The sequence below is a fragment of the Protopterus annectens genome, chromosome 10.part0, assembly GCF_019279795.1.
Source record: "Protopterus annectens isolate FY-2018-M chromosome 10.part0, PAN1.0, whole genome shotgun sequence".
In the NCBI taxonomy this organism is placed as follows: domain Eukaryota; kingdom Metazoa; phylum Chordata; order Ceratodontiformes; family Protopteridae; genus Protopterus; species Protopterus annectens.
The window spans coordinates 1,783,066,078-1,783,092,092 of NC_056744.1; the positions used below are offsets into that span (position 1 = coordinate 1,783,066,078).

The window sequence follows — 26,015 nt, forward strand, 5'->3', positions numbered from 1 at the left end:
TCGAAGACAGAAACAATGTCTGTTTGGTTGGATCATGTCTTAAATCCTATAGTGCAGACTTCTAAGTATTATTTAAGGGATTCCTGGCACTTATTGAAAATATTGAGGGATTATAAACTGCAACTAGAGAATTTTGTTTTTGCATTCTTAGATGTAATTTCCCCCTACATTTGTATTGATCAGGAAGTAGGAATAGACTTCCTGAGGGAATATTTGGTTGAAAAGAGTAGTCTTGAGAATTCCAAGATTAACACCATCTGTACACTTATGGAAGTGGTATTGGATAACAATTTTATCAAATTCAATAACCAATTGTACAAACAGACAGCAGGGGTGGTGATGGGGACAAGAGTGGCCCCTGCTTTCGCTAGCCTAGCAATGGCACACTGGGAAAGTAAGTATATCACAAATTACCCAGGCTTTGAAAAGGTATTGATGTATTACTGTTACATAGATGATTTGTTTTTTCTGTGGGATGGAAGTTATGAAGAGTTCAAGTCATTTGTCACGTATTTGAACAACACCACAGACTTTCTTAAGTTCACAATCAGTGGGTTTGGGGAAAGACTGGATTTCCTGGATTTAAGTATCACATATGATAGAGAGTCGAAGGAATTTATTAGTAGTATTTTCAGAAAATAAAAAAAAAAAAATTAGTATTTTCAGAAAATCAGTTTTTGTAAACCAATACCTACACAAACATAGTTTACACCCAGTTCATATGAAAAAGGGAGTAGTCGAAGGACAGCTCATTAGACTTAGCTGACTAACGTCTAAGGACACCACTTTTTTATTGGACTTGAAAAGTCTGAGGGCACTTTTCATGGCAAGACGGTATGACAAAACGTGGCTTGAGAAAATAGAAAAAGAAGTTGTTCTGTTGAGAAATGGAAGTGCATGTCCCATTTTGAAGGGTCAAATTCAGATTGTGGCATAAAATATTAGGAATGGGAGAAGTGATTTAGAGAATAATGATTTTTATTGTGCCTTTCCTTTACCAATCACCAACAAGATGTGGTCCATTAAAGAAATTATAGTGGGCAATTGGAAAGTCTTGTTGGGGAACATTGATTTGGTTAAGGTTATAGGCACACGACCAAAATTCACTTTTAAGAAAAATTAAACATGAAAAGTTTATTGGAACAGGGGGTAGTCACAATAATAACACTAATAAAAGCTTTATTCAGACCAGAGGCACGTTTTATTGCAACAATTGTAGACAATGCAGGTATATTAGTAATTCATCCTCGGTCATAACTGGTAAAAAGAAAAAACCTTTTGGTCAAAGGACTATTTCACTTGCAATAGTGAGATGGTAGTGCACATTGCACATGAATCATGCCCCAGTTATTATGTTGGAAAGACCATTAGGTGTCTTAAAAGGAGAATTTATGAACATGTGTTAGCCATAAAGAAAAAAAGAACAAACCAATGCTTTGGCAAGACATTCTAGCATATGTAGTGATTTCAAAAAGTTCACTTTTTTTGTCATAGACAGTGTTGGTCAGGACTTATACACGGGTGATTACAAGACACTATTAGAGTGCATGGAATCTTTGTGGCAAATACATTTGGGTGCAGATTATATACCAGGTTTAAAAGATTACATTAACATTAAATGTTTTTTTACAATAGAAGTAACTATATTAGTTACGATTATAAAAATTTAGTTTTTTTATAACATAATAATTTTTTATGAGTAATGGAGAAAAACTCTTTTATGTCTTTTATATTTTGTATTTAAAAACAGTCAAAATGGTTTGAATGAATGACATCATTGATCATGTGATTTTCTTGCTATTTAAATTGTCTTTAGGGGTGGTTTCATTGTTTCTCAGGAGGTTCATGTGTATTAAAGTGAATGAAAGCACTAAGATTCTGTGTCTGTGCTTTTTGGATCTACAGTTTGGGGCAGTTGTGATTGTTTCATTTTATATTAGCAGTAACTAGGTTATTAGTTCATTATTACATGTAGCACAACCACATTATTACAATGTAGCATTCATATATGAATACATTGCAGTGTTAGTACAATATTACAACATATCATTAGTATATTATTACAATGTATCATAAGAACATTTATTAGCATTAGCATATTATTACAGTGTATCATTAGAACACATTACAATTTAGCTTTAGTTAATGATTACATTGTAGCACTAGCTCTCTGTTATAATGTAGTATGAGTACATTATTTTGGTGCAGTATTTAGCACATTATTACAATATAGCTTAGTACAGTATTGCAGTTTGGCATTAATGTGTTATTACAATGTAACATTAGTGTATTATTTCATTGTAATATTAGTCTATTATTACAGTGTAGCATTACTACATTATTACAAAGAAGCATCAGCATTCTATTAGAGTGTAGCATTGGTATATTATTACATAGAAGCATTAGGACATTGTTACAATCTAGCATTAGTGCACCATTACAATTTAGCATAAGTACAATGTTATTATGTAGCATTAGCATAATGTTACAAAGCAACATTTGTACACTAGTATACTATTAAAAAATAGGATTTGTATATTATTACAGTTCAGCATTAGTACATTATTCAGTGTATCATTAGAACACATTACAATTTAACATTAGTTCATTATTACAGTGTAGCACTAGTAAACTATTACAATGCAGCATTAGTACATTATTACTGTGTAGCATTTAGTATATTATTACAATGTAGTATTAGTTTATTATTACATTGCAGAATTAGTAGAATATTACAATGTAACATTACTATATTATTACAGTGAAGCATTAGAACATTATTACAGTGTAGCATTAGTACACTAATACAATTTAGCATAAGTAAAGTACTAATATGTAGTGCTAGTATAATATTAGAAAGTAGGTTTAGTACATTATTACAGTTTAGCATTAATACATTGTTACAGTGTAGAGTAAATATATTAATACATTGTAGTGTTAGTACAATATTACAATGTAGCATTAGTACATTGTTACTGCGTAGCATTTAGTATATTATTACAATGTAGCATTAGTTTATTATTACATTGCAGCATGAGTAGAATTTTACAATGTAACATTAATATATTATTACAGTGAAGCATTAGAACATTATTACAGTGTAGCATTAGTACACTAATACAATTTAGCATAAGTACAGTATTACTATATAGTGCTAGTATAATATTAAAAAGTAGCATTAGTATATTATTACAGTTTAGCATTAATACATTGTTACAGTGTAGAGTAAATATATTAATACATTGTAGTATTAGAACAATATTATGGGTCTACTTTATTCCATGAAAACCAAATCGCTCAAATACAATTTGCGTGACACATAAGCAAAACGCAAGTATGTCAAATGCACTAAACCGTGAAAGTGGAAATATCGAATTTGCATAGTTGGCCTGTCTGCGGAATAGCTCCGTAAAGTAAGTGTGTGATAGTTACGAACCTTAAGGTTAGGGTGCGGGTTAAGGTAAGTGCATAGATAGGTAATGTATGTAAGGTTTAGTGTAGGGTTTTGTTAAGTGTATGTGTGTGGAATATTTAGTTTGTTTGGGTATAGCTCAGTAGGGTAAGTGTGCGGTAGTTACGGACCTTAGGGTTAGGGAGGGGTTAAAGAAAGTGCATAGATAGTTGTGTATGTAGGGTTTAGTGTAGGGTTAGAAGTAGGGTTTTATTTAGTGTGTGTATGTGTTGTTTTTTTACTGTGTTTCGGTAGGTGGTATGTTGCAGGCGGTGGGGTTGGCCAGCTATGAGAGATCAAGATTTCGAATTTCATGGTTTAGTGCATTCGACATATTCGCATTTCACTCATTATGGTTTGCGCGAGTTGTATTCGAGCAATTCGGCTTTCGCAGGAATAAAGTAGACCCCAATATTACAATGCAGCATTAGTATATTATTAGAATGTATCATAAGAGCACTTATTACAATGCAGAGTTAGTTCATTATTACAGTGTAGCAGTAGCACACTATTACAATGTATCATACATACATTCCTACAGTGTAGTATTTAGTGCAGTATTGCAATATAACATTAGTACATATTTACAGTTTATCATTAGTACGTTATTACAATGCAACATTAGTTCATTATTACATTGTAATACTAGTTCACTTTCCAATGTAGTATTAGTACAGTATTATTGTGTAGCATTTAGTACATTATAACAATATAGCTTAGTACATTACTGCAATATGACACTACTGTATTACAATGCAACATTTATTTCATTATTACAATATAGCATTAGTGTTTTATTAAATTATAACATTAGTGCAGTATTACAATGTAGCATCAGTCTATTATTTCATTGTAGCATTATTAGATTGCTACAGTATAGCTTTAGTTCATTATTACAGTGTAGCACTAGCACACAATTACAGTATAGCATAAGTGCATTATTACTGTGTAGCATTTAGTACAGTATTACACCATAACATTAGTACATTTTTACAGTTTAGCATTAGTAGATTATTAAATTGTAGCATTAGTGTAATTTACATTGTAGCACTAGCTCACAATTACAATGTAGTATTAGTACATTATTACTGTATAGCATTTAGTACCTTATTACAATATAGCATTTATTGCATTATTGCAATATAGTATTAGTGTATTATTAAATTGTAACATTAGTACAATATTACAACATAGCATTAGTCTATTATTTCATTGTAGCATTAGTACATTGTTACAGTATAGCATTAGTTCATTATTACAGTGTAACACTAGCACATTATTTGAATGCAGCATTTAGTACATTATTACAGTACAGCATTAGTATACTATAACTATGCAGCATTTGGAACATGATACACTGGTATACTTGTCATACAGGGCTTTGTCCTGGGCAATTTCTTCCGTGATATGTATTTCATAGACTTAAAAGCTTATATGGTGATTTCTCCTGTCCACCTGGTGAATCTGGGCAACTGTCTCATGTACACAGACAACCGTCTCCTCCTACCACCCAGCACTACAACCTGTGAGAGATGCACTTCCATAGCCAAACTGGAAGCAAAGCTCTCTCTAGCCAAGATTGTGCTAGACAGTCAAGAGGATTAGGTTAACACCTACACTACACCTCAATCAACACATAGCCCTTCAAAACCCACACATAGCAGCACTAAACCCACATATGTGGCAGCCCTTAACATTAACCTGCCCAAGCAACAAGGACTTCCGAAGCTGAAACGCAAACAGACACCAGTCACAACCGAAGTGACACATAGCTCACAACACCAGTGTGCCACCCAACAACAGCCCCTAAGGCAAGACAACATACCCAACATTTTAGTCATAGGTGACTCTATAGTCAGGCACACTAATGTCCCACTCACCAGGCTGAACAAGGAGAAAATTACAGTCAGCTGCCTGTCAGGTGCCAGGATCCGCCACATAATGCATGCACTCAAGTCACTCCACAACAAGTACAAATACGACTCTGTCATTGTCCATGTTGGAGTGAATGACTTGAGACTTACCTCTCTGGACTACATGAAAAGAGACATGGAAGAGCTCTTGGATCATGTGGCCCAGGCAGGTATGACCCTAGCCCTGAGTAGCATCCTGCCTTTGCCCAAAATGATACCACAGTATAAGGACAAAATGATTGACTTCAACAATTGGCTAAGCTTCTGGTGTCATTCAAAGGGGATCCAGTATCTGTCTGCCTGGGACAACATTATTGACAAACCACGATGCTTTGCCAGAGATGGTCTGCACCTGTCACCCCTGGGATTCAGATTACTGGCTAAAGCTCTTGCCACCCCTATAGTGCCTTTTTTAGGCAATGTTCAAAGGACAAAACCACCACCGTAACAGATACAAGCATGCAAAATCTGAAGGTAATGCTACTCAATGCTAGAAGTCTAAACCTCAAAAGGCACTCTCTTAAAGCACTCCTAAAAATGGAGAACATCGATATCTGTGCAGTAACTGAGACCTGGTTCAAGGCTCCAGAGAGCACACTTGCAATACCACACTTTTTGGCCAACAAACCAAGACCGAAACTTTAAAGGTGGAGGAGTGTCCATATTCACCAAGGATATTCACACCTCCAGGCTAGTTGCCCAACACAATACATCTGAAATTCTCCAGGTGCAACTAACACTAGGTAAGACTGCAATCCAAATTGTAGCTTGCTACAGATTCCCCACCATGCCCCAAGATGCTCACTACACCTTTCTAAACATACTGGAAAATATTAAGATACAACCAAGCACCCTGATACTGGGTGATTTCAACTACCCTGCCATTAACTGGGAAAATGACACGGGTACTAACACCTTTCCCCAAATTCCAATGCCCTGGATCAACTAATCCATTGTCCCACCAGGAACTACAATATCCTAGACCTGGTCATTACCAACATAGGAGACAGATGCTCCACACCAGTGGTCACCCCATCATTGGTCAGGGCTGACCATAAGCTAATCACCCTTGACATCCACATCCCACCCCCATGTAAGGAAACCTCCATAAAAAACTTCTCCAAAGCCAACTTCATGCTACTCAAGTCAGCAGTGATAAACTTCATGACACCCATGCAGAAGGGAGCTGAAAGTTCGACTGCTGAATCCTATACTAAGGCACTGTTTGAGCACATCCACTTGTGCATGAATTGTGCTATCACAAATAGAACCAAGATGCTCTCCGCTAAAAAAGGAAGCCAATCTGGTGGTCCCCTGCCATAAACAAACTATACAACAGAATGAAGAAATTGTTGCAGAAAAGAGGAAAATCCCAGGATGCAAAAAACTCCCTTACCAGCCACAGTAAGAAACTGAAATGCCTCATAAAGTCCTCCAAAGCTAGTTACAAAAATAAAATTGCCAAAGATTCCAAAGACAACCAGAAGGCATTCTATAGTTATGTCAAGAATCTAAATAGCAATGCTCAGATCTGCTCTGAGCTACAACAGAATGGCATTAAATATACTGATCCCAAGGATATTGCCAATATCCTGGCAGATCAGTTTATTGCCAACGTCACCCCCTAAAGGGCCCATCTCAATACCAAAAGATTGCCAAATTCTGGTAATCATGGTCACACAGGTAGAAACCACATTCTCCAAGGCTAAGAATATAGCATCCATGGGACCAGATGACATCATGGGCTGTGTACTACATGAACTACAAAATGAACTGGCACCTCACCTAAGTGTCATGTTTAATCATAGCCTCACCTCAGGCTTCATGCCCACTGAGTGGCACACAGCTTCAGTTATCCCACTCCACAAGAGGGGATCAACCTTGGATCCCAGGAACTACCATCGCATCAGTCTGACAAGCCTGATCTGCAAGGGCATGGAACCCATTATCATGGAACTTATAAACAAAGTTATTGGCAACCTTCAAACACAGGACCCCACCCAGTTTGGGTTTGTGAAAGGCCGATCTTGTCTCCTGAACCTGAATGACTTCTTTGAATCAGTCTCCAGAGCTGTGGATGAGGGTAAGGCAGTCCACACAGCCTATCTGGACCTCTCCAAGACCTTCAACACTATCCCCCACTCTGCAATCATAGATAAACTTACTAAACTGGGCATAAATCCCTGCATCACTCGATGGGGCACCAACTGCTTTACTGACAGAACCCAGACTGTAAAAGTAGCCGACTCCAAATCCAGCTCAAGACAAGTGACAAGTGGAGTACCTCAGGGTTCAGTCCTGGGACCGCTTTTGTTTGGCATCTACTTCTCTGAAGTATAGGCCAACACTAAAGGACTCTGGCTAACAAAGTTCTCAGATGACTGCAAACTGGGAGCCATTATTGAATCCCCAAATGATGTGGACATTCCACAAAAGGGCCTAACAGAAACAGATGCTTGGTGCCAGAGCCATGGGCTCAAGCTTAATGCCAAGAAATGTGGAGTTATCCCCTTTGGGAAAAACCATGTACTCATGAATTACCACATAGGTGGCAGTACACTAAACACCGAAAGTGTGATGAGAGACTTAGGGACACAGGTGGACAGTGGTCTCACGTTCAATAACCACATCGCCACAACAGTCAGGAAATCCTTCTATGTGGCACACCTCATCACTAAGAGCGTTTCACCCAGACCCATTATAGAGTACAAATTAACTGTTTGGTATGTACCTCACAAGACATCTGCAACAGCTGGAAAGGCCACAGAAATACCTCACTAAAAGAATCACAGACCTAAAGCAGATGCCCTATGCTGACCATCTAAAAATACTCCAGCTATACTCTGTGACATATTGTCTACTCACATGTGATCTCTGCTTAACATACAAGGCCATGTAAAACCCTGAGCTGTTGGACGTGCTCCACTTAAAGAAATCCTAATCCCTCAGAGCCACACACTCCAGGGATCTAAACCTTGCCATCACAATGAACAAAACATGCTGGAGGGATAGGTTCCTGACCCAGAGACTCCCCATACTCTGGAACAGACTGCCCATACATGTCAAGCAGAGCGCCTCCTTGGCCCTCTTCAAAAGGAACCTTGGCGATTGGATGGGAGATAAGAATTCACCCCAGGGATCACGTCACTTGCCCTGCTAGGCAGCGGTCCAGGGAAGTAAATATTGTAGGAAGAAATATCCAGGGAATTGTTATGGCTAGGCTTGTATATGCCCTAGGGCCAATAGCCTAGTATCGACCTACGAACCTATGAACCTATGAAGGGATTGTGGTTAACCATATATGCAGATGATTGGCAAACTAGAAGCAGTTATCAAATCCCATTCTAATAGTGAAATTCTCGAGGATATACAGAGAAAGTCTACTTAATGTGGGACATTTTAAACTTCCTACTAGTACTAGCTGTAGGCTTAGTTAGCACCCATGAACCTGTGTAGCATTAGTACATTTTTACGGTGCAGTTTTAGTGCAGTCTAACAGTAGCACAACTATGCAACATAGAATTAATGCACTATTACAATATAGCATTAGTACATTACAATGCATCATCCGTACATTGCACTGCAGCATTACTATATTATTAAAATGTAGCACTAGTACATGATTATAGAGCAGCTTTAGAACACTATTACAGTATAGCATTAATACTTATTAAAGACTTACATTATGCTAAATTATTATAAAGCATAAGGACATATGCAGCATTAATATATTGCAATTTAGGATTAGTACATTTTACAGTGTAGCAGTAGTACATTACAATGCAGCATTAGTACATTTTTACAGTGTAGCATTAGTGCATTACAATGCAGCAGTAGTACATTAAATGCATTAGTGCATATCTGTAGCATTATTACATTTTTACAGTGTAGCATTAGTACATTACAGTGCATCAGTACTACAGTGTTATGGTGTAGGATTAGTATATTAGAATGTACCATCTGTACATTTTGCAGTGTAGCATTAGTACATTACAATGTAGTATTCATACATTACAGTGAAGCATTAGTGCATTTTTGCGGTGTAGTATTAGTACATTAAATGCAGCATTAGTGCATTTTAATGTAGCATTAATACATTTTTACAACATAGCATTGTAGTGGTGCTGCAGTAGCGTGGTCGCCTCACAGCAAGACTTTGTTGCATTCGATTCTCAGCTAGAGCGTCTTCTGTGTGGAGGCATGCGTGAATGGGCGTCCCTTCGTTGAAGGTTGTGCATCAGGTCTGGTAACTCAGCACGTAAAAATCCACTACCAAACATTAGCGGACCGGAGTTCTGCTGTGACAACCCCTAACCAGGATAAGCCGAAAGACACAACAACAACATTTGTACATTACAATGTAGTATTAGTACATTACAATGTAGCATTAGTATATTGCAATGCTTTATTAGTACATTACAGTGTAGCTTTAGTACATTGCAATGCAGTATTAGTACATTATAATGCAGCATTGGTACCATTTTGCAGTGTAGCAGTAGTACATTACAATGCAACACTAGTACATTACAATACAGCCTTTTAAGGTGTAGCATTAGTGCATTACAATACAGCATTACTATATTACAATGCAGCATTAGTACATTTTTACAGTGTAGCATTAGTACATTACAATGCAACATTAGTACAATTTTATAGTGTAGCATTAGTACATTACAGTGTAGTATTAGTACATTACAATTTCATTATTACATTACAATGTAGCATTAGTACATTTTACAGTTTATAATTAGTAAGTTTTACAGTGTAGCATTAGTACATTACAATGTAGCATTAGTACATTACAATGCAACATTTGTACATTTTACAGTGTAGCCTTAGTGCATTACAATGTATCATGAATGCATTACAATGCTGCATTATTATATTGAAATGCAGCATTAGTACATTTTTACAGTGTAGCATTAGTACATTACAATGCAACATTAGTACAATGTTATACTGTAGTATTAGTACATTACAATGTAGCATTAGTGCATTACAATGCAACATTAGTACATTATAATGTAGCATTAGTACATTTTTACAGTGTAGCATTACTACATTACAATGCAGCATTAGTGCATTACAATACAGCATTAGTACAGTTTTACAATGTAACATTATTATATTATTGCAGTACAAGGCACACAGCATGGTAACCTTTCCATCCCCTGTGCAAAGTCTTCTTAGTCTAAGCATTATTAGCATTTTTTATCATTTTTAAATTATAAAGCACAAAGTGTGGCAGCTTCTGTACCCTGTGTCGGCAGTCCCCTTAATTTAATCTTTTGTGACATTGTTGCAGTGTAAGGCACTCATTGCAGTAGGCTCTGCACTATTTCCTTTTCTTTCATTGCTGCAGTACTCACTATGCTACTGGGCCACAGGCTATGCTGCAAGGCAGTCACTGTACTCTTTCTTACTTGGCTTTCCCACTTTGGTGTTTTGTTGGTCCTGATATTATGGCACTCAGTGCACTAAAGAAATATGTAGCAGTACTAACCTCATCTACATTACTCTGTAAATTTCATGTTGTATCACCCAGTCCAAGCCCTCACAGGTTCATGATTGTTTATAAATCCCATACCTATGATTCATAAACAGTCATGAAACATATACCTGCTGACACTCCTCACATTTTTTTATTATTTACTCATCTTATAGACGGAAATAAGGGACACACACATTAACAAAATATTAAAGGAATGTTATGCAGGCATCATACCTCTCAACCTTTTAGTGCACAAATTCTGGACAAAGTCTGACATAATGAGGGAGTCACTGGCCCAGAAACAGGGACACATTTTAAATAGTGCTGTTATAAACTTCGGTGGTACAGCGGTTAGCGTTGGCGCCTCACAGCAAGAGGTTCTCTGGTTTGATTCTCAGCTGGGGTGTCTTCTGTGTGGAGTCTGCATGTCCTCCCTGTGGTTGCGTGGGTTTTCTCCAGGTGCTCCGGTTTCCTCCCACATCCCAAAGACATGCAGTAGGTGGATTGGACACTCTAAATTGGCCCTAGGTGTGAGTGTGTGTGTGCCTTCTGTGGAAGGTTGGGCGCTGGGCTGGCAACTCGACACTGTAAAACTCTACTGCCAATCATGAGCGGACAGATGATCCGCTGTGGCGACCCCTAACTGGGAAAAGCCAAAAGAAGAAGATAAACTTAGAAAGTTGCTAGAATAACACAATTTACATTAGCATGCATTTTCTGAAGGACACAAAGTCTGAAACCGAAATGCATGCCATTATTTAGTGTTATTAAATCCTTAGATCATCTCAGTGATTTGTCAAAAAACACAAATTTTATGACGAATGGACCAAAACTATGAGGCAAAAATCTGCACATTCTTTGAAAATCTGTACAGTTGAGAGGTACAGTGGACACTATTTAATGGTGTCCAGCAGCAAAAGATTCTGACAGGATACCCTCTTAAGTCTTGTAGTAGAATTCATTTAACTGTACTGTTGTGAGACTCATTATCACTTACATATTTATTTTATAATGGAAAGTAACAGGGAATGTTTCCATTTAATAAGTGCTAATACAATAAAATAAGCAGAAAATATAAGGAATGCTCAAAAATCATCAATAGCAATTGTCTATCTGTCAGCTTAAGATGATATCTTTAAATTGTCACCTTTTTGAAACATATTATAATAGAAACGATAGACGAGTAGCTAAGAAAAAGACAAGTGCCAGAGATTTCTGACTCCTTGAGTTATGATACAGAAATAATAAAAGGCTTGTTTGTAAACTCTTGATGTGCCTTCAGAATAGACAACCTTACTAAAGGCACAGCTTCAGAACTAGGCTGTGCTTTTATGTATTTGTTTACTGAGATCAAATATTGATCCGTGTCGACCATTTTAGATTCAGCCCATATGCAGTTTCAAGTAGACAGACAATGAAAGGCAACAGACATTTAATTATAAGACTTCATAGTGTAGTGCATTTGATTTCCCTTTTCATAAGTATTAAAACTTAACAGCACAAAATATTGTAATACACATAACTAGCATCAGCGTTTGAAGTACTGCTATAAAGTTGTAGCTACAGAGTTAGTTAGAATGTGATCCCCATAGAAGCTCTTTCTTTATGTGTGGAGATATGGGTTCATGTCACTACATCGACATGTCAGTATGGAGATATGTACTGTTTTAATACTATTTTGTGAATGAGAGAGATAGAGAGGGAGGGGAAAGTGTGGAGATTCATGAAGACCAGGCCAGTATTTAGGGGGTTAGGTAAAACGAGCTAAAACAGGATAAATGGTGCAATGAAGAATGTGGACGTGTGTCTGTACTGTGAATTTACAGTTCATTTGCATGTAAAACAGAAGACAATTATAATGGAAATACAACACTTGTAATAGGTGACTCTATAGTCAGCCACACTGATGTCCCACTCACCAGGCTGAACAAGGAGAAGGTCACGGTGAGCTGCCTATCAAGTGCTAGGATCCGCCACATAACACACGCAGTCAGGTCACTCCAAAGCAAGTACAAATATGACTCCGTCATTGTCCATGCTGGTGTGAATGACCTGAGACGTACCTCCCTGGACTACATGAAAAGAGACATAGAGGAGCTCTCTGATCATGTAGCCCAGGCTTGTATGACCCTGACCTTGAGTTGCATATTACCCTCACCAAGAATGATGCCACAGTATAAAGACAAAATTATAAGTTTTAACAATTGTTTAAAGTATTGGTGTCATTCAAAGGGGATCCAGTGTCTGTCAGCCTGAGATGACATGCTAGACAAGTCACATTGCTTCACTAGGGACAGCTTGCACCTGTCACCCCCAGGCTTTTGAAAACTGGCTAAGGTTCTTGCCATCCCCATAGTGCCTTTTTTAAGCAAGGCTCAAAAGACAAACCCACCTCCATAGACAATACAGGGAAAAAGAAACTAAGGGTAATGTTGCTCAATGCCAGAAGTCTAAACCTGAAAATGCATGCACTCGAGACTCTCCTCAGTATGGAGAACATCGATGTCTGTGCAGTAACAGAGACCTGGTTTAAGGCTCCCGAAAGCACCCCAGCACTACCAGGTTATACTTCATACCATGCTTTTCGGCCACAAAACTCGGACCAAACCACAAAAGGAGGGGGTGTATCCATATACATCAAAAATACCCACACCTCCAGGTTAGTAGCACTGCACGAAGCAACAGAAACCATCCACATGCAACTAACAGTGGGCAAAACTGCCTTTCAGTTTATAGCCTGCTACAGACCACCCTCCCAAACTCAGGAACCCCACTCGGTCTTCCTGAGAACACTGGAGAACATGAAGGTCTCTCCAAACACCATCATATTGGGTGGCTTCAACTACCCAAACATTGACTGGGTAAACTACTCAAGCCCACACACCCTCGCCCAACATTTCCTAGAATTTATAAACTCAAATGCTATGGAACAACTGGTCACCACCCCCACAAGAGGGGAAAACCTATTGGATCTGGTCATCACAAACATAAGGATTCTATGTTCCACACCAGAGGTTTACCCCTCACTGGTAAGGTCAGACCACAAATTAATCTCACTGGACATCCATATCACATCCCCACATCCAGCCAAGGTAACCACAGTGAAGAACTTCTCAAAAGCAAACTTTACACTTCTCAAAACTGAGGTGGTATCCTTCAAAGCCCCTGGGCCAGTGGAAAACATGGCTCAAACCACAGAATCCTTCACAAATGTATTCTATGGACGCCTACAGGAATGTATGGATCATGCTATCCCAAATAAAACCAAGACTCACTCCTCCAAAGGCAGGAGACCTGTCTGGTGGACCCCGGCCATAAATAAGCTAGACAACAAAAGGAGGAAGCTACTACATGATAAAGCAAAATCCCAAAAAAGGAAGGCATCTCTGATCAGTACTAGCAAGAAACTATGATCCCTCATAAAATCATCTAAGGCCAGCTTCGAAAGAAAAATTGCACAAGATACTAAGGACAATCACAAGGCCTTCTTTAGTTATGTCAGGAACCTGGGTGGCAACTCCCAGATATGCTCCGAGTTAGTGCAAAATGACAAAAAAATACACTGAACCTACAGACATTGCCAACATCCTGGCAGACAGATTCAACGCAAATCCCCCCCATCCCCCCCAAGAGAGCAAATCTCCATCCCAACAGAGTGTAACCTCCCAGTCATCACAGGTGATCAGGTGAGAGCTGCTCTCTCTAAAGCAAAAAACACAGCATCAATGGGACTGGATGGTGTCCCAGGCTGTGTCTTAGACGAGCTACAAGATGAACTTAACCCTCACATTAAGTCACTGTTCAAGCTCAGCCTTACCACAGGATATGTACCCAAGGAATGGCGTACAGCAACGGTGGTCCCGCTCCACAAGGGAAGGTGCCACAACGGACCCTGGAAACTATCGCCCTATAAGCCTGACTAGCCTGGTCTGCAAAGCTATGGAGTGTATCATCATGGAACTCATAAACAATGATATTGGAAACCTTCAGACACTGGATCCTACCCAATTCGGCTTTGTTAAAGGCAGATCTTGCCTCTTGAACCTGATCGACTTCTTTGAAACAGTTACCAGGGCCAAAGACGAAGGGAAGGTAGTCCACACAGTCTACCTGGACCTCGCAAAAGCCTTCAACACAATACCCCACTCAGGTATCATAAATAAGCTCACTAGCTTAAATATCAACCCCTATGTCACAACATGGGTTGCAAACTGGCTCAGGGATAGAACCCAGATGATCAGAATTGCAGGTGCCTTGTCAGACTCTAAACCAGTTTGATTCAGTCCTGGGACCTCTCTTGTTCGGCATTTATTTCTCTGAGGTACAGGCAAACACGGGAGGACTATGGCTGACCAAGTTCGCAGATGACTGCAAACTGGGTGCCATAATAGACTCTCCGGCTGACACAAGCATCCTCCAAAAGGGTCTCACAGAGACAGATAACTGGTGCCAAAGTCATGGCCTGAAGCTAAATGCTAAAAAATGCATAGTCTTCCCCTTTGGGAAAAACAAAGTGCCCACAGACTACCACAAAGGAGGTAACGCATTAAGTACGGAGGAAGTAATTAGGGATTTAGGGACCCAAGTAGACAGTAATCTCTCCTTTGACAATCACGTTGCCAAAGTGGTTAGAAAGACCTTCTATATAGCCCACCTCATCATGAAAGGTTTCACATCTAGATCAAGAGAGGTCTTTGTGCCACTCTATTTATCACTCATCATGGCCCATATTTGAATGCAGTGCCCCATTTGGGATGTACCTTACCCGACACCTGCAGCAACTGGAAAGACCTCAAAAGTACCTCACCAAGAGGATCAAGGGACTCAAACAGATGCCCTATGCAGTTAGGATAAAGAAACTCCAGCTCTACTCAGTTGCTTACCGCCTACTCAGAGGCGATCTGTGTCTGACATATAAAGCCATGTCCAACCCAGAATTAATGGACATGCTCCACCTCAAGAAATCCAAATCCCTTAGAGCTACACATTCTAAAGACTTAAACCTCAGCAAAGAAATAAATAGGACATGCTGGAGAGACAGATTCATATCCCAGAGACTGCCATCACTCTGGAACAAAATTCCAGTCCAGGTTAGGCTGAGCCCCTCACTGACCCTCTTCAAGAGAAATCTTGACGAGTGGATGGGAGATCGTAAGTATACCCTGGGGATCTCTTCTAGGTCCCTGCTAGACAGTGGCACAATAAACTAACCGTAAAGGGGCTATATTCTGTGACCTACTATTCAAAGGCACAGTCTACAAATCTAAAAGGGTGGCAAAAGCCAAACACACTCTGGCTAGGCTTATAAATATCCTAGGGCAGATAGCCTAGTATCAACTTATGTGGCAGTACTGCGGCAAGGTGATCTTGTGTCTTTGTGTCTTTCGGCTTTTTCCTGGTTAGGGGTCACCACAGCAGAACTCCGGTCCACTAATGATTGGCAGTAGAGTTTTACGTGCTGGCTTGCCAGGCCTAACGCACAACCTTCAATGAAGGAATGCCCATTCATGTATGTCACCACACAGAAGACTCTCTAACTGAGAATCGAACGGGCAACGTCTAACTGTGAGGCGACAACGCTATCTTGTATGCATATGAAATTCAAACAAATAGTTGAAAAAATCATATTATCGGATGTCTGATGTGACAAACAATGACTCTTCGATATTTGTTTATATATAGCATTTAAAGGTATTAAAACGCTTAATCATAAGTATTTCACATTTAATAACATTAAGTACAATGAGTGATGACAGCTCAACAAGACATATTATATGGCAGGATTCTTGCCTTAGTCCTCTTTAATATGATTGCCCTGTGCTCCCTTAAGGGTATCTTTGGTCTTACTCAAAGTCATTCACTGCCCTCCTCTACCTTACAGGAAGATGGTAAGATTTCTTTCTTAATTAAATCTTCTATCCTTCACCATCTGCCCTCATTTTACAACCTAACAGGAAAACTAAATCCAACCCAAATATTAAGTCCAGCCAAAGCATCTAGTCCATTCTCCATCCACCCGATTTGTATCTCATTTGCAGAGTATCATGTTCTTATTGACCAGTATGTCTGGAATGACATTTTGAACAACCCATTACTCCCCTGATATCGCAGCAGTTGCTCATGTATACTGTTTACCCAATATTAGGCAACATTTATGTACCTCCCTGACCCCTCAAATAACAGACAGGACACTGTCCTCATTCCAAGACAGTGTTGGGACCTGCATTTAATGCTGCTATATTTTCCAAGCATTCCTTATCACTAGTCTTGCCTCTCCAGTGAACATTAATTTAATTCTTTATTCAAATTATGCCTCTTAAAATGTGAAATGAGATTCCTTTCTGCTGAGACTAATAGAAAGCATTCAGACTTTTAAAACTCACCTCCAACTACACCAGAAAACTTCTTGGCTGTCTCACTGCACATTATCGCATGCTTAATTTCGTATCCATTCCTACTTCCACTACCCTGTTTAGACTAGCCACCCCCCCCCCCCACCGTTATAAGGCTGCCTGACTGATACCACGTTCTGTGCAATAATCCTGTTTTATCCTTGTACAAATGTTCATACAGCTCATTCCCCCATTAATATTAATATATTATAGATTTGCAGATCTGCACTCTTCTTCAATTCCTGGGCTGCCAAATTATACACTGACTCTATAAAGTTATCCTCTCTCTCTCTCTCTCTCTTTCTTTAAACCCCTCTGCTTTATTTAATTCCCAGTATGTAGTTCTTGTTCCATATTCCCTTCTGTTTTATACAGTCAGCAGCACATCCTTAAACTGTTCTTTCTTATAGGTTCCTACGTTTATCTTAAGTACTATGCAATCAGCCTGCAGACCATTACAAGCCTAACCAAAAAAAAAAAATTCAAAAGTTCCCTTCAGCAAAAATGACCAGGTTAGAATTTCAGACTGCCCACCCAATTATCTAGGTTTACCTGGAAAGTGTAAAGGGTGCTCCTCTGCTTGACCTGTAGTGGAAGTTTGTTCCAGAGGTGAGGGAGATGTTGGCATATGAATCTGTCATGAAAATGTGTCTTGTTTATATGCTGATGAAGGTTTAGTTCCTTTAACCAAATATTTGATGCTCCATTGGTTCTGTGAATGAATAGCAGAGCAGATAGGGTTGGATCTTTCCTGGAATGAAAGCTTGGATATAGATCTCTATTGTGGAGTCTGTAAGAGAGAGAGTGCAGAGAAACCGTTTCCATTCTGTTCTGATAAATACAATTTTTGACGTCCCTGATCATTTTATGAATCTGTGAGGTGTCTCAAATTGAGTGATATGTTTAGACAAATATATGCCAAAAGGTACATTGTATTCAGTAAAGGGTCTGTTAATATACAAGTAAAATGGAATTAAGACTTCTTTCAGGTTAGTGGAGATGTCTTTGGACATTAGCTGAGCCGGACAGAAAGCTTTCTGAACTACTGCAGAGACACGATGGTCCAATGACAAGGAATTATCAACAAGAGTGCTAAAACTCTTGCAACACTCTCTGACTTGAAGGGTTAATGATCTATATGGTATGGGAAAATGTTTTAGTCACCAGAATTACCTATACTGCATTTTATCACATTTAATTTGAGCCTGTCGACTTTGGACCAGTTGTTAATATGGCATAACCCATGTTGAAGCAATTGTGAGTCAGTGAAAGATCAAATAATAACACCCAGTTTACAGTCATTTGTAAACTTAGATAATCATAGACCTGGAGTGTCGGCTTGAAAGTCTGGAAAATAGATGCCAAATCAGGGAAGACCCAGCATTGAGGCCTGTGGTACACATATTGTAATTTTCCTTTCAGAAGTGGCATCTGTGATTTTAACTACATGGGTTCTGTCAGACAAATTCGCTCTCCACCTCATGACATAAGAATTTATATTCTGATCTGTCAATTATACCTGCATGAGGAATAGCATTAAAGAACTTACCCTGATCCAGATATGGTGTTTGTATTGCATAACTGCTAAACGCTGCTTCTGCAACTTTTCTCAAAGAAATGAATGAGATTAAAGGCAGGATCTTCCTTTGAAAAAGTCAAATCGATAAGGGTCCAAGGTTAAAACAGTTTCATAGTTGAGATTATTGAGGTCTGACATAATAGATTACATAGCTTTATACATGAGACCCGTAAGACTAATAAGTCTATAGTAACCACGGTCTCTGTTTGGGCCACCTATGTGACTGTCTTCCAGGCTTCAGGAAAGTAACCAGTGGTGATGCTTAGAATAAAGAGGTTAAATGGGGGTCAGATATGACATATTTGGTACTGATAATCATGGCTGACATGACTAGTCCCTTGAGAATTAAAGGGGGAGGCTCTGACCGTGGAATGTATGTAATATATGTAACTGTAACACACACACACACACACACACACACACACACACACACACACACACACACACACACACACACACACACACACACACACACACATACATACACCTATGGCCATTTTGGAAGGAGTGCTAATTCATCTTTCGCACATTTTGTTTGTCCCGTATTATTTTTGGTTTCCTCCTCAGTAATGTTTGCTTATAATTGTTATTAATAATTTTAATGTTTCTCAATTAGTACGTATCTGCTAACATCTGATTTCATACACTGGGCTGTTGAATCATACACTGTTATTGACTTGTGCTCAATATTTATTCTAGTTTGATTTAACTTACAAGTTATTTTTATACATTGAATAATATAGTGTCTTTCAGTTATTATATTAATCTTAAGATGGATCCCTAACAACCTGGTTGTAAAACTGATCTTTTTTTCATTTTTTAACCTGTGCAATGTAAGTTGTGGCTTGCTGTTCCTAGCATTGTGGTCTTGAATCTTCACCTTGTGATGCTGCCCATTGCACTTTGACGGGTTTCTTATCAGATCTTTGCTGAAAATGAGCATTTCTCACTGGGAAATCAAAGGTACCAAAATGTTACACACTCACACCCAAAAACACATATACACACACAGACACAGACACAGACACAGACACACACACACACACACAGACACACACACACACACACACACACACACACACACACACACACACACACACACACACACACACACACACTCACACACACACACACACACACACACACACACACACACACACACACACACACACACACACACAGTACGCGCGCACACAAACACACTCTGACTTGAGCAAGCAGGCATGTATAAATAGGTTCATAGGTTCATACTAGGCTATCTGCCCTAGGGCATTTATAAGCCTAGCCAGAGTGTGTTTGGCTTTCGCCACCCATTTTAAATTAATTTTGCTATGCCCATTTTCGAGGTTAGTATACTGTGCCTCTGTCTAACAATGACACAGAAGTGATACCTGGGGTAAACCTATGATCTCCCATCCACTCATCAAGATTCCTCTTGAATAGAGTCAATGAGGGACTCTACCTAACCTGGATTGGGATTTTATTCCAAAGTGAAGGGAGCCTCTGGGTTATGAATCTGTCCCTCCAGCATATCCTATTTATTTCAGTGCTGAGGTTCAAGTCTCTCGAGCTCGTAGCTCGATGGGATTTGGATTTTCTGAGGTGCAGCATGTCCATTAATTCCGGGTTGGACATGGCTTTATACATCAGGCACAGATCGCCTCTGAGCAGGCGGTATGCCACTGAGTAGAGCTGAAGTTTCTTTAACCGGGCAGCATATGGCATCTGTTTGAGCCCTTTGATCCTCTTGGTGAGGTACTTTTGGGGTCTTTCCAGTTGCTGCAGGTGTCTGGTAAGGTACATCCCAAAATGTTTTGTTTCTTTCCTCCACACAGTGTATCTGGAATTTGGCTTCCTACTGAAAAGTCGGTACGTGAAATGCTGACTGATGACATGCTAGAAAAAAAATATTGAAAATACAGGAGAAGAGGAACTCTTGAATATCGCTTTTCTCCTTAAAACTACTTTTTATAGGTGGTCAAGCCCCGCTGCAACCCTCCCACTTCCTCTAGTATATATATATATATATATATATATATATATATATATATATATATATATATATATATTTATATATACCATCCCTAAGATCATCACACCTCAGAGAAATGGCATCTCGGACTTAGTATGTGCAAGTCCAATCTTTCAGCAATTCAATCTCCGCTTTTCAGAACTCACTCTAGCTAGCCCTGACATTTCAAATGGTTACTGTGCAGGCTATAGTGTTTTGAATGTGGCCAGCTGGTACATCAGCTTTACTTTTTCAAAAAGGTTGTTGCATGTGTCTGCTGTCTTTTCACTGTACCATGTGCTAGTTCTGCTGTTTCTTTCAAATTTCAGTGTATAAAATGCTCCCTTGAATGCTTATAGATGTTCCAGTTTAAGACCAGCCCTATGCAGTTCTTAATCTAGTCATCCATGCCTGCCTTACGTGCTTCAGTCAGGTTTCCCTATAGCCTCTCACAGTATAAACTCCACTTATGTAAACTCTGCAACCTTTTTTTAGAACTCACTCCAGCCCTTGTGTGTGTGCGTTTTTTTCATCTTTGTTTTCTGTTCCATGTTTTCTTCTTTTTCTGAATAGCTATACAGCTCCACTGGAATACTATTAGACTGGATCATTCTTTTAAAGGTGGAGCATGTTCACCTGATGAAGGTCCATATGAACATTTCGAATCAGTCTTATTTGCTTTGTATCATTGTATAAGAATTTTCCACCACTGATTAGACCTTATGCACATAGGAATTATACTAACTTTATCCTTTTAACTTTTCTGCATAGTGACATTCACCGTGACTCATTGGGGGAGGGGGTGCCATATTTTATTAATAATATCTGGACTTCTATATTCTATTTAATTAGCTAATATGTATCTCAACACTTTTATGTGACATATATCTTTTTAAAGAACTGCTGACATTCAATTACTAAATAAACAGTTGCATGTTTTATTTCCACAGTGACAATGCCGAGCACCTGCACCATGCGACTGATGTTTTTGACAGAAAGGAGCTTCCTGTGAAGTTTGGCATTAATGTCCTAGTCACTCGGTATGTATTTTATTTAAGTACTTTTTAAAAGATAGTTTTTGCAGTTTATTTCCCTATTAGTCCATGTTCCATTTTTGTCCTAGAATGTGCACTCAGGTCACTGAGATAAATGGCAGTTATTATTCTACACCAGGAGTCTAGCAGTAAGTGGTGGCAGAATAAATATGAGACACTCACACCCCCTTCTTACTGGTGGTATAAATATTTGCTGTATGCAAAAGTAATACTGCCATACTCAAAAGGTATATCATTTGTGTGCATTAGAAGGTCATTTGACTCCCCCAAAAAAAGAAATGCCAGTTTACGACATCTTTATGTTCAGAAGAAACTTCAAGAAAAATGAAAAATGGCAGAATTGCAAATGACTGGAAAGCAATTCAGTGCTGTAAGTCGAGGATAACTTGTTGAAAAAACATTTGTGAAAAAATGCTGTGGAAAACAGTTGACTACTTTTAACAAAAATGACGTTTGTTTATTACAGGGTTCCAAGCAACTTTCACATTTATTGTATGGGTAGAAATGTACAGGGTGCACAATTACCTGCTAGAATTTTTTCTAGCATTTACAAATTAAATTGCAGGAATTTCCCTGGAGAGGTGGGGATATGCTCTAGAGAGAAGAGGAATTAAGGTTAGCAGGACTAAGACAGAATATATTTGTTTGAATGAGAGGGAGGATAGAGGAATGGTGAGGATGTAGGGAGTAGAGGTGGCGAAGGTGGATGAGTTTAAATACTTGGGGTCAACAGTTCAGTGTAACGGTGAGTGTGGAAGAGAGGTGAAGAAGAGAGTACAGGCAGGATGGAGTGGGTGGAGAAGAGTGTCAGGAGTGATTTGTGACAGACTAGTACCAGTAAGAGTGAAAGGGAAGGTCTACAAGAGGGTAGTGATACCAGCTATGTTATATGGGTTGGAAACAGTGGCACTGACAAAAAGACAGGAGTCAGAGCTTGACATGGCAGAGTTGAAGATGTTAAGATTTGCACTGGGTGTGATGAGGATGGACAGGATTAGAAATAAGTATATTAGAGGGTCAGCCCAGGTTGGAAGGTTTGGAGACAAAGCCAGAGAGGCACAATTACATTGGTTTGGACATGTGCTGAGGAGGGATGCAGAGTACATTGGGAAAAAGATGCTAAGGATGAAGCTGCCAGGTAACAGTAAAAGAGGAAGGCCTAAGATAAGGTCTATGGATGTGGTGAGAGGACATGCAGGTGGTTGGTGAGACAGAGCAAGATGCAGAGGACAGGAAGAAATGGAAACAGATGATCTGCTGTGGCGACCCCTAACGGGAGCAGCGGAAAGAAGAAGAAGAAGAAGACAAAGCAACTTTGAGTATGCTGGGTTACAGCAGATGTTAAAAAATGTTTGCCCTACTCAGTGATAACACCCCACTTTTAAATGAGGATATAGTAAGAATCATTGGAAGAAGGCCTGATAATTCCGTCACCTTTGATCCTGCTGCAGTTGTGGTAAGGATGTCCTTCCTCATAGCAGGATAATTGAAAAAGAAATATCATCCAGAGCTAAGGAAGTCCTTACCCCCCCCCCCCCTGCATTCTGCATTGATTGGATCCATCATAAAATACAATGCCTGTAGTGGGATTTATCTCATTAGACATCAAACAACTAGGGCAGCCATAGTGGTGCAGTGGTTAGCATTGCCGCCTCACAGCAAGAGCCTCTCCGGTTCAATCCTCGGCTGGGGTGCCTTCTGTGTAGAGTCTGCATGTCCTCCCTGTGGTCTCGTGGGTTTCCTCTGGGTGCTCCAGTTTCCTCCCACATCCCAAAGACATGCTGTAGGTGGATTGGACATTCTAAATTGGCCTTAGGCATGAGTGTGTGAGTGTGTCTGCCTTCTGTGGAAGGTTGGGTGCTGGGCTGGCAACTCGACACTGTAAAACTCTACTGCCAATCATGAGTGGACAAGGTGATCCACTGTGGTGATCCCTGACCGGGAAAAGCTGAAAGAAGAAGAAGACATATCAAACAACTACAGAAACCTGAGATATTCTTAACTAAAAAGATAGTGGGTCTAAAGAACCTGAACTACAGTGACAGACCAGAAGCAGTAGTGGAGGTAAAGTGGAGCAAAACAAGCAACTTCCCCAACTTCAAAGTATTGTGGGAGGCATTGATTCTGATCTTTTCTTAATGCAATACCAGCTTTTAAAGGCCAGTATTGCATATCTGATCAAACCTGAGCACTGTAGCAGTCTGTGTGTGGTAAGCTGTAGCAAGCAGTTTGCTACAGTTTATAAGTAAAAAAGAAAATCTGTTTTGTTTTAACTAATACCTAAGTGCTTGTAGAGCACTGTGCAGGCAGGGTATAAACTGTAGGAACTGTTTGCTGCATTTCTATCAAACAGTTTGTTACAGTTTAGAAAGGAGAATTTTTTTAACTAAAGCATAAGCACCATAGTGCTCCGTGCAGGCAGGGAGAAAAGTGTAGCAGTTTAAATGACATTATGGTGAGGGTAGGTTGGGACCCAGGCCATAAATGACACCTGAATGGCAAGTGGGAAGGGAGGCATGTTGTGCATCTAGCCAGATGGTTGGTATGCCAGTAAAAGGAACATCTGTTTTTTTTTTTTTTTTGTTCTTCAGTGGAAGTGCTTGGGGGGGGATTGTATAGATAACTGTAATAAGTCAATCACTTACAATGTATTGTTTGGCTTATTACAGTGAAGTGCTTTTTTTTTTCGGTGTGGATGGGGTGCTGATTCACAATGTTGGCCAAGGGTGCTATACTCTCCATAGGGATGATCTTTCTTTGTCTTCCTGGCCATTAGGATTCCTGTAGTCCAAGACCATTAATATCTCCATAAATCAAACTGTCCTATAAACATGAGACCCAGATATCTAAATCTGCATTATCAAATAAACAAAACATGGTAGAGTGGGAGAGACATTCATCATGCAACAACATCCCCTCTTATGGCACAGACGCCACTGCATGCAAAGTAGTGTGATATAATGTCTTCCTTCAAACAGGAGCTAGATAACTGGATGGATATTCAGAAATTCATCTCTGACCAAACTCGCCTGCCTCTTGTTGAAAAAGGAGGTAAAGATTAGGCGGGGGCAATGACAAGCCATAAATGACCACTAGACTAAACCGCCTTGAATTTCCTATCATCGTATGAAAAGGTTGTGCATTCCTCTCGGTTTCTGTTCCTGTAATGGTCATACACTCAGTTTGCAGCCATGTTGTGGTTACTTCTTATGGGAAGACAAAGCACCGGTTCCCAAATGTGAAACTCCTCTTACACCTGTCTGCAAACTCTTGAGCAGGAATCATAAGAAAACATTATCTCTAGTAAAACGACAGGTTTTCTAACATACCCAGCGTGCATAATACCAAAAACTTGATTTTTGGGGGGATTTCCAGGTCAAGAGAAAAGATAATTTCTTGCACAGTATCTATTCAGACACATTTCTGAGAAATTCAGCAATGCAAAGCAGTGAAGAGAAACTATGAACCAGGATAAGGGTGAAATCTAAGGCAGTGCTAACGTGGGCAAGAAGAATTAATCTGCGATCTGTAAAATACCCAGTCCAGTTGGAGGTGAGCAGAGCAGCTTAGCCAATTAATTTATATCTGCTAAGTCAGTGACTCCAGGGACATTTTGTAGTATTTTGAGAACTACATGTGAGCTAAATATGTTGTAAGGCAGGAGGCATAAAATTCATTTCTAATGATACAGAAGATTATCCAAAACTCACCACTCAGCTCCCCACTTCGACTTCCGTAGACTTCCTCTTATTTCACTGAAATTACTTCACCTCATTTCTGCTGTTTGATACTTCACTGACACTTTTCTGCACGTTTTCACTTTTATGCCTCTTTCAATTTAAAAAAATGTAAAACAAATTCTGTCTTAAATTACACTGATGAAATAGCACACAGTGATCCGGTATGAGAACACATGAAAACACAGCATCTCTTCACCAAACCCCACTCAACACAATAACTATACAAACATCTTACAAATAAGGTAAAAACTTTGCAAACATGAAGAGAGGAATTCAGAAACTTTACTGTGAGTTTTACATGAGGAGTACACATGGGATTTGGAAGCTGCCTACTATGGTGCTTTAGCACAAAAATATGCAGGATATGGTGGGCTGTCTGCAGC

General features: G+C 39.4%; 1 protein-coding gene across 1 annotated transcript in view; it reads left to right on the plus strand.

The window, feature by feature from the left end:
- LOC122814496 (integrin alpha-M-like) overlaps positions 1 to 26,015 on the plus strand; it is a 935,681-nt gene that overhangs the window by 787,284 nt on the left and 122,382 nt on the right. Inside the window, exon 24 of the mRNA XM_044087070.1 lies at positions 21,788 to 21,877. Within this exon, the coding sequence (XP_043943005.1) occupies positions 21,788 to 21,877 (90 nt within the window). The remainder of the gene's footprint in view (positions 1 to 21,787; positions 21,878 to 26,015) is intronic.